The 15,842-nt window shown below is 43.4% G+C and overlaps 1 protein-coding gene across 1 annotated transcript in view; it reads right to left on the bottom strand.

Moving 5' to 3' along the window:
- The window catches only part of COL1A2 (collagen type I alpha 2 chain), a 38,595-nt gene extending 34,951 nt beyond the window's left edge, over window positions 1–3,644 (bottom strand). The window contains exons 1-4 of the mRNA XM_010212300.2: window positions 3,455–3,644; window positions 1,343–1,353; window positions 744–761; window positions 25–60 (exon numbers count right to left, since the gene is read on the bottom strand). Coding sequence (XP_010210602.1) covers window positions 25–60; window positions 744–761; window positions 1,343–1,353; window positions 3,455–3,524 — 135 coding nt within the window. The 5' untranslated portion in view covers window positions 3,525–3,644. The remainder of the gene's footprint in view (window positions 1–24; window positions 61–743; window positions 762–1,342; window positions 1,354–3,454) is intronic.
- Between the last annotated feature and the right edge of the window lie 12,198 nt (window positions 3,645–15,842).

Below are 15,842 nucleotides of genomic sequence, written 5' to 3'. Positions count from 1 at the left end.
ATGAGCATCAATCCAGTTCCTTACCCTTTCTCCCTGCGGTCCTTTGTCTCCTCTGGGGCCCTGTTGGAAGAAAACAAAACTTACGGACTAACCGTGGACATTTTCCAGGGAAACAGATCCCTTAAAAATAATTAGTGTACATATAAAGTGGAAACAACAGTGGCCATATAGGTTTTGTAGTTATATACTTTTTCAGAATATACCTTTTACTTAGTACGCTACTGGAAATAGATTAATCAATACCAGTAACATGTCAGTTAAATTATCATTGCACAGTTCATAGTACATGTAAGTTTTTTGTTTGTTTGTTTTATTCCTTACTGAATAACTAGCTCTGTGTTAACCGTAGTGATTTCTAGAATTTACTTTTAGAAGAAAGAAAGGTAAATTCTTCTATAATTTACCAGTCTTTTAGATCCATATGGGTATTACTGCACTGTTCAATCGAGGTTAATCTTTCTAAAGCAACTGTTGCTGAACAAGAATGCTTCCTTGATACCCTCTGGTTTTCCTCTTAGGTAAAGCAATTAAATTTAAAATTGAGTTTATCTGGGCATTATGATGCCCAGATTATGATGATCTCTTATTTCCTATTCATCTCAGTGCTAATGCTGTTCTCACTGAACACTGGATATAATGAATTTAGTTGATTTTCCTTTCATCCAACATTTGACAAAGTACTAGTCTGGCTATGCACATCTGATATTATCTTCATCTCCACACAAGAAAATAAAAACGCTTACCTTCCGCCCTGCAGGTGTCTGGAAAAAAATAAAGCAGAGAATTAAAAATATATATCACAATATTTTAAACTAAAATAACATACAAATTTAGGCTTCTCTTCTTACACTACAATTTCCTTGATAGATATATTTAAGCATACCCTATGCTCCTTAGATTACTAGGAAGGCTAGGAAGCTGTGTTAGAAACATTCCTCTGAAGCCTATGCTATATTTACTAGACCCTGCAAAAGTGGTGTAAATGAAAATCACACCTGAATTCTTTCATAATCCTTTGCTTGCAATGAAGTTTAGCGTGGAAGACTGGCTTTAGGGTAGAGTCATCTCTAATCCAAACTGCCAGGTATAATCTCCAAATACTTCTGCTCTGTTATTTTCTCCTCCTGGTCTTTACACCTATGAAGGCAGTCTCTTAAAAAGGCCAGCCCACTAGAAAATTTGGGGTGGGCACATCTCCCAGCAGGGCCTTCTAGGACTTAATTAGCATCTTTCCATGACTATCTCGGAATTAAATTTATTAAATACTAGTCTTGAGATAAACGGCCTAGCCTGTTAAACGAAACTGAATGTTACATATTAGATGAAAAATAATTATACTGACCTCATTCACATCTGGAAAAGAAGGGAGAGAAGAGAAAAGGAGATAATTAGACTGTGGATCTAATCATTTTAGCAGGTTTACATTTCAATACTCTTAAAACAAAATGTGATTTTGTTAATTTTCCAAATGTGAGAAACACTTTCTTATTGTATTTTCATACTTTGAATTTAATTACTGTAAAACAGAACGTAAAGTCTTATAGGAGCAATTTCAAATTCAAAACAGACTTTCTAATGAAATTGAAAAATGTTATATAGTTGAGACAATAAAAAGGAAGATATTTTATATAAGCTTGTTCTAAATATACTTCTTAAAAATAAGAAAAAATGAAACAATAGTGCATACACATGTGCACATGTATGTACACATACAACAAATGGATAAACCTAAAAACACTGATGCATGCAAAGATATTACTTGCAAGAAATACTTTTAGATGTTAATATACGTGGCCTCAACTAACATTTTAAAGGAAATAGGCCTAACTAAACATATCTCAAATTTTCCTGTAAAAATGTGCCTAACAGTACCTAAATAACTTTTGTTTCACATGCTACTTATCATTAAATAGAGTCCCATTAATTACTTGGAGAAACCATTTCAAAAAAATGTTCCCCAAATTGCACAGAATTAAAAAGAAAAAAATCCATTTTGGCTGAAATTTATCACAGCTAAAGTCTCCTGCAATGTACTTTTATCCAAGTAGTATATGACACACTTTTGCCTATAGATTGTTGGATTTTTTCCCTCTTCTGAGCTTGGCAGTGTATTACCACACTAAATTTTAATGGTTCATGCAGTCCAGGAGAAAAAAAAAAAAAAAAAAAAAAGGATGAAAAGGATGGAGAACACGAATGAGTGAAAAAACGCACTGAAATACCCCAATAGAAGTGTGATTACCCGCACTAAGGGAACTAAATAAAAATAAAATTATTGCCCTCGAAGGATGACGATGCAGGTGACCACCCTATCTTCTGGTAAGACTTAGCCCGTTGTCAGTACAAGGACGCGTGGCACAGCTGTGAAAGCTCCGTGAAAACTCCCCGTTTGACTGGCACCGTCACGAAACCGCCACGCGAGCGCCGCGTGTCCCCGCCGCTCCGCCCGCCTGTCACCGGCGGCTGCGACACGGAGCGCCCCAGGACGCGGCCCCGGGCAGGGCCCGCCGGGGGCGGCGCCATCTCGCGCCCTGGGCCGCGGCCAACGGCCGCCGCCTCGTCGCCTCCGCCGCCCTCCCGGCGGCGCCGGGCAGGGGCGCGGGGCTGCAGCGGGCCCTGGGGACGGGCGCGAGGCTGGACGGGGCCCTGGGCACGGGCTGCGGGGCGCTGCGCCCTGCGGCACAGGCGAGGCACGCACGGGCAGCCCGCTCGGCCATTTTGTGCCTGGTCGCGCAGCTCCCTCACAGCGGCTGCCGGGGGGCGCGTCAGGGGCGGCAGCAGCGCAGAGGGGGCGGCGGGCTCCATGTCCCTCCGTCCCTCGCCCCGGCCGGCGGCGGTGCCGCCCTTCCCTTCGCCGAGCCCGGGCGCCCCCTCGGGGCACCGCTGGCCGCGGCGCCGCGCGCGGGAGGGCGCCCGGGCGCTGCAGCGGCGCGTCCCGCCCGCAGGGGGCGGCGCGGTGCGCGGCGCCCCGCGGAGCTGCCGCTGCGGCGCAAGGGGCGGCCGCGGCCCCGCGGAGCCTCCCGTGCTCTGCGCCTCGGGAAAAGTGCGGTTTGCACACACATGCACACGAGAAAGTGCAGTTTGCACACACATTTACAAAAAAAAAAAAAAGAAAAAAAAAGTGGGCACTGTGCTGCAGGACTCGGAGCCTCTGCGCTGGAGTTTGGAGCTTGCATTCTCTTTTTCTCTTTTGGGCACAACCCCTTCTTGGAGGAATGGGGATGGGGGGGCGGGTCTCGTTGGCTTTTTGCCATCCCTTGCAATTTCTGAACAAAACAAAAAGCGCTCGATGCTGGGCTGGGCGGAGGTGGCATTGAAGCGATGCTGTCTCCAGCTCGGAGAGCAGCGGAGCGCAGCAGCATCCGCGGAGAAGCCCTCGGCACAGAGCACGGAGAGCAGGACGGCCACCCCGTGCTCCCCCCCCTCATGCCGCAAAGAAGCCGAAGGCACTTACGTTGACCTGTTGCTAGGTATGAAGTTACTGCGAGCAGCAACAAAATCCGAGTATCCACAAAGCTGAGCATGTCTAGGGGCTGGACATGCAGACTCCTTGTGTTGCAGAGCCCCCTGGTCCGAGGTTAGCTACGACCTGTGGGGCGCAGGCATAAAGTCTCGGCGAGTAACTCCAAACTCTAGCAGAAAACCTGCCGCCCGGGATGCTAAATTAATCAAGCGCCGCTCCGCCCTACTTATACCGCAGGAGGGTCCCGGGGCCGCGGGCGGCGGGCGCGGAGCAGCCAATGGCTCCCGGGCCGCCCCGTGCCCCCGCCCCCGGCCCGCGCCGCGGCCACGGGACGGACCGGGCCGGGCCGGGCGGGGGGCTAGGGGGGAGCTTGGGGGAGGTTAAATTGGTTCCAGCCTTTGAGGACGTGGACACTTTGAGGCTTTCCTAAGGAAAATCTGACTCGCCGTCTGATTTTTTTTTCTTTCTTTCAGACGTCCCCCGCCCCCCCCTTTTTTTTTCTCCTTTTCCTTTCTATTTTATTTATTTATTTATGTATATATTCCGTCCCGGGCTCCGCCGCTCGCAGGGCAGCGGCAGGCTGGCAGCGGCCGGCAGGTTGCTCCGGGGGAGCGTTCAAAGCAGGAGCTGTCCAGGTCCTGCGATACCTCCCGGGCAGCTCGCAGCCAGGTGGGCGAGAAGCAGCGCAGGGAATGGGATGGGGAATCGCTGCCTCCTTCACCCCAGCCCTTGCCAGCCCCGCGAGGGAAGGGAGACGCTGCTCCTGGACGAGTAAAGCAGAGCTCAGGAGGCCTCCACACAACGGATACGGCCGATCTCTGACCCCGCTCCCTCTGCCATTCTCGTCCTCACGCCGATAACCGCGGCGGATGCTCGGTCTCCGCAGGGAGCACCGGGCAGCCCCTCGCTGGCAGCCGAGGCGGGCAGAGCTCGTTTTCATCTCCCTCATTTAGCCTCCCTGGGGGGCTCTCTCCGGCCGTGAACCTCCCCGTTCGGCTCCCCACCGTGTGCGTGCGGGAGAACCGCCGCCGCAGCGCCCTCGAGGGTGCCCGCTGCTCCTCTCGGAAACCACGGGACGGGACGGGGGAGCCGCGAGGACGGAGCCGCGGAGCCTCCCGCTGTCCGGGGCCCGCGCCGTGGTGGGGGGAGGGGGCTCGCCGCTCGAGTCGCCCACTCGCGGCCCGCTCGCCTCCGGCCCGGGGAGCTGACGTGGTGCCGGGGGCCGCGCCAAGCGGCGGCCGCAGCCAGCCCGGGGGCTGCTCCAGGGCGGCCCCCAGCTCGCGTCCCGGCCCCTCCGCTCGCTGACGGCAGCCCCGGCTCCCCCTTCTGCTCTTCCTCCTCCCCCTCGCTCCCCCGCACGGGGCGGCCCCCTCGCCGGCAGCAGGAGGCAGCGCGGCCGCCCGCTCCCGTTCCCTGCCGCGGGCCCCGGGCGGGCGCCGGGCGCTCCCGGAGCCGGGCGGCCCCTCCGCGCAGCCCGCGCGCTCGGGGACAGGTGCCGCCCTCGCACGCCGCTTCCGAGGGCAATCCCAGAGGCCAAACAGCCTCGCTGGAACCGGTGCTTCCCCACGCGGTACCTTCCCCAGCGATCAAGAGCATGATGGAATGGGTAACATGCATGACAAACGTGCAGGGAATTACACTCATAACCCGTAGTTTGGCTAGAAGGTAGAATGAAGAAAGTCTAATCTGACAAAATATGTCTCACCACAAAATGGTAGCCCAAGGGATGAGGCTATATGGAAACAATATAATAAAAGTATATAGCACAAGCAGTACCTAAATACTGTTTATGATTACATCTTTCATGAGAAGATAGAAATTTAAAATGGAATGGGATTTAAAATTACCAAAGGCAGTAAAGTTAACCAACATAAGTTCCAAGTACCAACTTCCAAGTTTACACCAGCATAAATCCAGAATAATTCAGTGAGCTCCAAACAAGTTGAATTAATGACAAAAGTTAGACCCAAAGCATTGAGACTTAAGTCTAAGAATCAGCACTTCCTGACATTCCACTTCCAGTGAATAGTGCTATATTCAGACTTGTCACTTGAAATCAATCAGTTGACTCTGTAGACAGAATTTTTCTTATTCTGTCAAGTAAATGTTAACTACGACACTAATAACTAATTTTTTGAGATGAAATCTGTTCTAATCTATCTAGTAGATAATGTCAGACAACTATCGCTTATGTCCATTTTTTCAAGAAATGATAGAAATGATTACTTCCCAATTGAATTCTCTGATAGTGCAAGAGTCTGGACACATCCATCCAAACCAAACCAAACAAACCACGTTTCCCCTCTGTCCTTCCAAATATATTTCACATACAAAAGACAAATCTGAACACGAAAAAGGGGGGGAAAAACCCCACAACAATAAACATTTTCAACTACAACTTCAATTACCATAAAGCAAATGGCCAAAGGAGAAACCTAGCTAGAAATGGAGCAAAACCATAAGCTCTGGAGTTAGGCAATTACAGCTTCCAGGCTCACATTCTGGGTGGGCTCCAGTCCTTTGTAGGCATGGAGCACATAGATAAGGATGCCCTTCTCTAGGGAAAAAAAAAAAAGAAGGAAGAGATAAGGAAGAATAATTCACTGGTACAGCTATTTTCATTTACCTGAAGATCAATGCTCAACATGCCTCCATGCTGAAATCCCCATAATTGAAATTCTGTAGAATTGAGAGCTTTGACATGGCATTATCAAAAGTATACCTGACCCTTGGAGCTTATGGAGCTATAGGCTGCTTTGTTCACAGAAGGATCTTTTTTTTCACCTCTGTCATGCTACACCTTCTAATTCCAGTGACATGAAATGGTTTTCTGATAAGCGAAAGGTCTACACACTGATCTTCCTGAAAAATATCTTTGTCATGCAGACATAGTCACAACTTTCATTTTGAAGGTAATTTTATGGCTCAGTTGGTCTAAGCATGCATGCAAAAGTCATGTTGTTAGAAACTTTGAAAAACAAAGATCAAAGTATTTCCTAAAGAGGGAGTGCTCAGTGAAATTGGATCTACAGTGTGAACTTGTGAAATTGGATCTATATTATGAACTTAGAGAAGATTTTTTCCCCTCAAAAATAATTGTTATGCATGCTTGTTATTATGCAAATATCTTCGCTAGTACAGGATTCCCTAAATTCATTAGAAGCACCATGACAGCCTTTGGTGCTATCACAACAAAATTGCAAAAAAAGGTGATTTGATCACCTGTCTTTAGCAAGAAATATCTGAGAACTCATTTTCCCTTTGCATTATATATATTATTATATCAATATAAAGAAAGTATTTCACATTGAAGCCAGTAATGCCTATGGCACAATAAAAATACCTCTGGAAAATTTGCTGTTAAGGCAAGCTTTGAAAAAGATGACATCCTAGTGATGTCAAAGCAAATTTATTTCTTGTAATTCTGAGAAATTCATTAGAATGCAGATCTAAAAATCTGAAAGTTATAACTACATGTACTGAGGAGCATTTGGCCTGTCCCGCCTTCAAAAGTTATGAGATAGCCCTTGGGTTACTGTTCAATCTAACAGTTTAATACTATCTGGCCAATACCCTAATACAAGATAAAAGAGCAATACCAGAAGTTGAAGGAAGAAGCTTCCTTCATTTTAGGCTATACCCAAAGCTCATACCCTGAGGTTGGTAACTGGGCTTGGAATGTTCTTCTCAGGCTGGTATGAATGGGAGGACTGCAGCGTTCGCAGTTGTAATTAATTACAGATTTCTCCACTTCTGTTCCAGCACAAAGCTTCACACATTTGGTCAGATAATAGTTACACGTGCAGTTATATCACAGTGGAGGATCAGCAACAAAGCTGCATTAAGGGGGAGTAGTTTCCCAGTCTAACCTCTTAGAGTGCTATTAAATGTCACAATCTGGCTTAACACAGTGCTCTGAACTATCTTTAGTAAGATATGTCAGGATATGAGGGTCTATATGATCAACTGCTGCACTAACATGGACCTTCGATAGATTCTGCTTTGCCTGTGTGTAGACCTCTCAGTTTATTTGGCACTAGCTTGAATGAACCTGCACGATTCTGCACTTAACTTCTTGGCTTGGTAATAGAGGGTATCTTGCTCTGAGTGTAAAAAGGAGCCTAGTGCTTGGTCTGCAGTGAAAACAGGACCCAAACAGCACAACACACTCTCCTCCTACCAATTCATTATTTCATCCTTGCTTTCTTCTGTCCTATTTGCTTTGTAAAATGGTAAAGAGAAAGGTAGAAAGATAAAGGCAGAAGTTTTGCCAGGCCTCAATAGGGATGCCCTAAGGAAAGAAGAAGGAATTAAAGAAACTGTCAGTGAACATCTGTATGTCGTGTTGAAGAGTGAGGTGTACTGAGCTCCTGTGTCCAGGACACTGTTCCTCATAGGGCTGAAGGTGCACAGAGCTCTGCAAGGATGACACAGAGACTCATGCAGGTCTGTGGACCACATTTGGAGGAAGTCTGTACTGTGCCACAAAAGATACAGAACTGGGAACACAAAAAGTTCACAACCAATAATAGTAATAGTAGTAATAAATGTTCTATTGTGTCTTTACAGCATAGCCCTGTGATATGGCAACTATAGAGGCTTTCAGCTCCTTTGGCTTTTCAGAATTTTCTTTACATTGCAGACAGAGGAAAGAAAAAAAGAAAATGCAAACAATGAATGTCACTTGCAGCAGATCTGCATAGATACATTCTTTCACATTCTGAATAGGTTTGGGAGTGATAAGGTCAAAGACTTAGAGGTACATGAATATCGTAAACACTAGAAAATGCAGGAGATAGAGATCAATGGAGTAATTGAAAATAAGCAAACGTATCTGCTTGGCTTGTATTAATACTTACCTGCACAAAAAATTTTTGAGGGTATCACATAAAGCTTTAATTATATGATCCAACCTGAAATAATTAATATAACAATCAAAACCACACAGGCAATAGTCTAGGAGATTACTAAATTGTTTGTACCTTGCCTTAAAATTAAATACTTGAAGAATTTATTGCGCACACACACACAACCCACAGGTCAACACCCCATAGCTATTTATAGCTTCTGAAAAAACTAATCAGTCCTGCTATTATTTTCAAGTTCTGAATTTCAGCAAATGTTAATGAATGATGGTTTTAAACATCAAACGATAATTTCCATGTGGAATAAATCTCACTTTCATCAATGAAGGAAGCACCTTCAAGAAGATCCTTCGGTATATGGATACTGCTGGTAGGCATACTGACACTCCAGCACTAGCAGCAGTGCATGCAATGACTTGTTACATACAGTGCACACCACTGACATTAGCTTTTGAAGCAGCTAAATTTCCACAGGCAGTGGGTGTATTTTTCACATGCATCTAAATCCTACTTTCAAAAATGAGGCAGCACCTAAACATCAATAAGACTTAAGAACACCATTGCGCTGTCAGTTCACGCTTTTCCTTGAGTTTTAAGTTTTTTACCCCTTGTCGTCCCACAGAGAGAAAACCTTTTTGAACAGGCCTGAAATGCTTTAATCTCCTCCAGCAGCTAGGGAGAAATGTCTGATCTGCTTTATGTGTAGTTTTGTAAGTTGAAACAAGATGCTCAGTAGGGAGTATGGATAAGACTTGGACAGAACACCTCTAAATGAAAATACATATATAAATGTTTGCTCTCTTACAAATGAAAACATACTTCATAGCTAGTGCATTTTTTCAGCTTTAGAAATTATGTATGGATGATTAAGAGATAGAACTTCTTTATGAAATGTCTCTGCACATAAGCTCCATTTCTCTAGTGCTGGAAATCTTTTTCCATAGGAAGTGGACATCTGTCTCTTAGGAACAACTGCAAGACCCTAGGATGGTCCCCAGTGCAACTGAAGCTGCGTTGCCTTGTGAGCAAGGCATGGAGAAGTGCGGGGCTGTGCTACTGGTGAGCAAACTCCCTTGCTCCGAAGCGGCTACAGGTAAGGTAGGGAAGAACGTGCATTAAAAGGGAAGCGCCTAGTGCAAGCTGCAAGAGCGTGGGCTGCTGTGTGGAGTCCTGCCTCAGTGCTCTCTCATGATAGTTTGAGGCTGCAACCAAAGTAGCCTGGGTAGCCTCAGGGTGGTCCAGCAGCTGCTCAGTCTGTCCTGCAGCTGTCACAGGATTGGGATCACAGGCTGTGGTCACACTGCAGTTTATCCAAATCGTAAATAAAAATGTTTCCTTAAATATATAAAACTAGTACCAAAAAGAAAAAGAAATTTAATAGGAGGGAGAAAGGAACAAACCAACAGAGTTAAAGGGCTTTCAAAAGAAAACAAGCTGGCTAATTAGGCAAACAATTACAAGTTAATGCTTCTTTGCCCTTTGAAGGGCAAAGGCCTTCAAACCTTTGAAGACCCTGAAGGCCTTCAAACACAGAGGATGGTGCTTTTGTGTTATAAAATTGATATAGACGGGAGTAGGGAATGGAGGCTACGGCTGACCCCTCAAGCACGTGGCAGCATTGATCCACTGAGACTGATCCAACCTGCCTTCCATCTAGTTAACTTGAAAACTCCAAGTAATTTTCTGAACAGCATGATTACAGGCAGGCATTTACACGGATTAGGTTCTACCTTAATTGAAATCCGTAGGAAAACTGCCATTCACTTGAAGGGCAGCAGTGTTGGGCCCATAGCCTGTGTCCTAAAGCACAGAGATTGTTCCTGAACAGTGCTTAAGTGTTCAGAAGTGCTGCAGCCCCACAAAGAATTAGCTTTTGTTATTTCACAGAGGTTTTTTTTTTTTTTTTAAAGTTGACATTTAAAAACAAAGTGGACTTTAATTAAACGCTGATCTAGCCTGATTGGTCAATCTGCATTGGCCATGCTGTGGTCCTCCCCAGGGGGGCACTTCACACACAGTGTGTCACCTCTCAGATGTTCTGTACAGCCAGTTCACAGAGCAGGCAAATGTGCAGCAGAGGGTGGTCAGGCTGGAGGGATTTCCAGGGCATTTTCCAGAGTCTCTTAGTAGATGCTCTTCAAAAACAGAGTCTTGCTCAGAAGTATCTAGCTTGGGATGAAGCGTCCGTATTGCTGTGACCTCTGGAGTGGGAGGCAGGGAGAATCAGAAGGGATCTCATTCGAACCTGTCAGACTTTTAGACTCTGAGCACAGCATATAGGCTTAGAAGCTAAGAAACCTGAACATTAGCAATGTGACATAATGGTTATTTCCAGATATCGAATTTTTACAATTCATACCTTACCACTCTTTTAAACTTTCCCAGGCCTCAGGAATTCCTCTTTGGGAAAGATCACACTTTCTGAGAGAACACACACCTGTATTTCTTCTTTGGCCTCCACCCCACAGCAGATCCGGATTTTAGATTATTCAGCCATATGAAGATGAACTCTTTCTTAGCCATCAAATGACACACTTTTTTCATGAAGTGAATATGTTTGCTACTAATGAAATCCGTCCCTGCCTTGAACACTGTCATGAAATTGAAGGAAAACCAAATGAAGGCCACTTTTAGCTCTTCTGAATGCTGCACGTACAACCTAATCATCTGCATGCCCTCCAATGCAGATTTATACAATTAATCTCGGTTTAAATGCTCCCTGGAAATTATCTCTTGAAGCTATTAATTTACAATCAAAGAGAGCATGTGAAATAGTTTTGTCATCCTTTTTTATTTTATTTTATTTTATTTTTTTATTTTCTGTACTGAATACTTATACATTCATCTCAAATTTTAAACAGTCAGACTGTCTGCTCTTACTTATGCCCCATTCTGGATGGGTAACTTTAGATGTATCCTCACACCCAGAGGCCTGTGCAACCATACATACTTTTTGTGTGTATATAGGCACATCTATAAAGCTTTGAGCTCAGGCAGATGCGTGGTTTGAAGTGTGGGCCTCATCCTGTCTCTGCAGCATAGGTGCAGGACAAGATTTGCTTTTTCATTACATACAAGCTCTAACATCATCACACAAATACATGATCATCAGGGGAGTTTGAGCTGTAACCAAGGAGAAAAGCAAACTGCAGCAGATAATATCTGTCTGAGCTTGTGCAGGAGTTGACTTTTTTTTAATTTGCTTTGGGTTAATTACATTTTCCTTAGCTGCTTCCAAGTTCATAACTTATCCTGCAAAGCACTCAATGTTGCCACATTCCAGATGATTTCTAACTGCAGTTGCCCAGCTGAACTTTATTGCTCTGCTTCCAGACTCTCATATTTCTTACCTCTTTCCAATTTGCTGAAATTGCTGCCCCTATTGCAAGGAAGTAAAAGACACAAGCTTGCTGTCTATTATTCATGTAAAAAGATGAGTTTGAAATAAAAGAAATGCCGTTCTTGATGTTTAGGATCTTGTCATAAAACACGTAGGATCCTGGGATTTCATTAAACAGCATCAGAAAAGCAGTGAATTTGCTTCTATTTTACATCAACAGGAGGCATAAGTACAAACTGAATCATTCTGCCTGCTTAGCAAGAGTTAATTTGCTCCCCAAGAAATTCTCATGATTCATAAGCAAGACTTCAAAAATGGAATAATTTAGTGAATAGCTTAAAGTTCCTTCTCATCTGTGTTTGAGAAAATTCAGAAGCAAATAGTTCGACAGAAATAGAAGCCAGCTCATAATTAAAAAAAATAGTACTTCTTTAGCTAAATAAAACATGATTATTTTATGTAGGCATAAAGCTTTTTGACTACTGTTCGTTGATGGTATCTGGAACAACAATATTTCTCACCAACTACAGGAAGCACACTGTATTACAGATAGACTTTATGTAACACATACATAACATCCATCATATGCAAGTAATCTATTAATTTGTAAGTATATACATTCTTACAAAAGAGCTACAAGTCATACATATTTAGTATCATGGGGAACTTTATAGCCAGAATCATAGGAGTTTTCCCAATACACAGGGACTCAATTCTGAGCTGCTGGTGCAGTCACAGGAATTAAGACTATGAAAAATGACTTTGAGTTCTCAAAACTTCCCTTTGGGAGCCCATATGTCTGTAGCTCTACAGCACCTGAGAGAATTATTATGGATACAATCAGGGAAGTAGGAGGAAGAAAGAAGCAGAGGGATCTGTGAGCAGCTTTTTGCCTTAATTAAACATATTCCCTACTTTATATCTTAATAGATCTTGGAATCCCATAACTTTAAAGGCCATTAAGCTTCCAGACTAATTCTTGGTTTCCTACAGCAGTGGGCTATTTACAAACAAATTATATAAACAGGCACATGATAGTATTGGCTATAAGAGCAGCAGTCAAACATTTATCCTCACCTGAAGCCAATGATTTACTAGTTAACCTTTGGCAATTTACCTCCTGGGTCCTTGTTTCTTCTCCCTGCATAATGAATATAGTAGTCTTCATTTACATGTCCTGTAGATATGTGATGCTAGCTGAGAGTTTCATGCTGGCACAGGTCTTCAAAGACACAAAGTACAACAATGGTGCTAAATATTCTTCCTTAAATCAAGCCTGCCTTAATTTCAGCTGACACAGAAATGTTAATATTTTTTGCACAAGCAGAAAGTATGGCTGAGCTCTAATGCAGATCTTAATCTTTAATGTCTGTGCAATTAGCTCTAATTATGTCTGAGCATTATATGGCAGCATGTATTTATCCTTCAGGAACTATCTTTGAGTTTTTGTCTGCATGCTTCTTTTAGCTGCTTACCATTGTTATACTTGATCCCTGAATCTATTCTTTGTAATTTCACTAAGTAGATATTAGATCTTATTTATTGTTGAATTGGCATAACGGAGTAAGATTAGGATACCACATTTTCACTACCTAAATTTAACCATGGATAAAATTAAGCTCTTCAGCCTTCTTCACTCTATGAAGGTGTGGGCAGAAGATGCCTGGCTATTAATGCACAACTGGGAAGACTCTCTCTTGATGACCAGCTCGACGGAAGAAAGTTCTAAAGAACTTTAGAGGAAAAAAATGCGTCTGGATATGGTTCTGAACACATGACATGAGATATTATCTTTGAATCAGAGGAAGGTGGTTGTGCTCTTTGTCACATATCCTTCTTAATGAGTTGCCCAGAAAATGATTATACTGTCACTTACAGAAACCTTACCAGCCAAGGAAGGCTGTGGAACAACCAGAGCAAAACAGAAGACCTTGCCTTCAAGTCCTAATTGGAACAGTATGTGTTCATAAATATTTGGGGCTAAAATATATAGAGCCAACTAGCAACTGTTTAGTTGTATGATTGAGCAGATGAGAGATTTGCAGAAGTGTGTCGGGTAGGCAGAATGCAAACATGTTTTGCATTTCTATGTGGAGAGAAAAGACAAAGTGCAGCCAGAAGATACAAATATGAGCTGGTAACATAGAGACTGTGGCTGAAGTCAGGAAATGGTGCCTTTCCGCTGCTTCAAGAGTTACAAGTATTTTAACTTTTTTAACTAAGCTGAGTTATTGTATTCCTACTGCACTGAAGCTGAGTCTGTAATGAACTGTGTTGTGGTGAAAGCAACCAGGCTTACTCAGGTAGCACTTGAGCAGCAGTAGCATGGAAAAGGGATGGGGAAAGGTGAGGACCTTTGAGATATGTGTGCTGTTCATCTGGCAACAAACATCTGTCTCTGTCCTGATGGGCCAGGAGCTGCAGCTGTGTGCCAGCTGTGAAGAGAAGCAAGAACAGTAGGCTTTCTGGGAAAGACTGCGGAGAGGCATGAGAGATGCTGTGTGAGCAGGCAGAGCTGGCTTTTCAGGGAGTGGGTGGAAATACTGAAATGGGGATCACTTACCATTTGATTTCTGGGTTGTTCTTCGTGAGCTTCTAATACAACTGGGTTTAAAGAGCTAATAAGTGAGAGCTGTAATTCCCAGATTTGAAGTAGGTTGTCTTGTTCCAGCCTGCACAAAAATTTCTCTGCTTTCTTTTCTATAAGCTCTTGTGTGTTAATGCTATGAGCTATTAGAGTAGTTCCTTCACCATACCATGATGGCAGATGAAGTACATCCCATTCTTCGGGATAAAATACTCTGCAGTCACACTAGCTGGCAAAATAAGCACAGAGCCCTATCAGTCCTCACAAGTCTTTGTATAAAATGCAATCACAAATAAAGACAGGGCTACTGAGTACGTATGGTTTAACAAATTATCTGGCATCAGCTGAGTTGTGATCAGTGTCGCTGAGCATGCACAGATCTAGAATCTGAGGCAAACATGAGAAAACGAGCTTAGTGTATCCCTATTCCCTTAGGGGACAAGATAAATTGTATTATCTTACTTTTTACATGAATTGAACATGTGCATATATGCAATGTCACAAATAGTTGGTATACACCCATATCTTAAACAATTATTTTGATTGCGTGACTGGTATTTTATCTGTTTCAATCTAAATCTGTGTAATTGCAGTGGTTCATCATGTTCTTTAAAAGGGGAAGACCAAAATCTGTTTTTACTAGCACTATTTGGTAAGTAAGCATGCATTAATCCTAATGATTACTTGCTATAGTATCAATAATTACTCTTTTAGAATGATGTTCTCTGTTATGTAAGTTTTCTTTTGATATTTATGTGAAATGGTGACTCTTTTTTGGATAGGTAAAAGGCTAAATTTTGGTGGACTAGTCCCAAAAATGTGTTAAAAAAAAAAAAAAACAGAGGAAAAGCTGTAATGGGAAAGTATGAGTTCAGCCTAGTCAGTTTGGTATCAGCCTGTGTCCCTTTGACATTGTAATCAGGAAATCTAGGAATGAGCCGATATTCCCTCTTCACATGTACAGCCATCACCCAAAGCGGAGGCTTTGTCTGTGCCAACCGAGCTCCCTGTGCTCAAGCACCTGAGGGGCTGCTTGTTTTTTCGGCAGATTAGGAAAAATGAGATTTTGACAAGTTGCTTGGTGTTTTAAAGATTCTAAGGCAGCAGAGAATCATGAGTCAGAGTAGACCTAAGGAATGTTTTCCATCCCAAATAGTTTATTTAAGCAAAGCACAGCCTGAAGAATGGGGGCAGGGAGGGAGACAGGACTTCAGCTCAGACATTCTTATGATTTCAGCTGCAGTTTTTCAGGTCCTGGGGCGGAGCTATTTTTCTTAACCCTCTCACTAGAACGTGACTATTGGAATAGCTACAGGCAGTGCTGCTTACAATCAGTGCATCTTTTGCATTGTTTTTACTACAATAAGAGATATATTTTCGTGAAAAATAAGACAAGGAGAATAAAGATACAGAATAATTGACATCTCTTTTCTGAGAAGAAAAAAAAAAAGCCTCCCCCATATAAACTAGCTTTAACCTAGAGTAGCTAATAAATTCAGTGATATTTTTTTCTTGCTGTGACTCAAAGTTTTCTATATCTCTAGCTGTCCTATTTGCTGATGTCTATACTGGTAGATTAATACTATA

Source organism: Tinamus guttatus, unplaced genomic scaffold, assembly GCF_059628265.1.
Source record: "Tinamus guttatus ecotype Peru unplaced genomic scaffold, ASM5962826v1 Tinamus_guttatus_pri_ptg000503l, whole genome shotgun sequence".
NCBI lineage: Eukaryota > Metazoa > Chordata > Aves > Tinamiformes > Tinamidae > Tinamus > Tinamus guttatus.
Note: the sequence above shows the minus strand (reverse complement) of the source record. Positions and strands in the feature narration are given on the sequence as shown.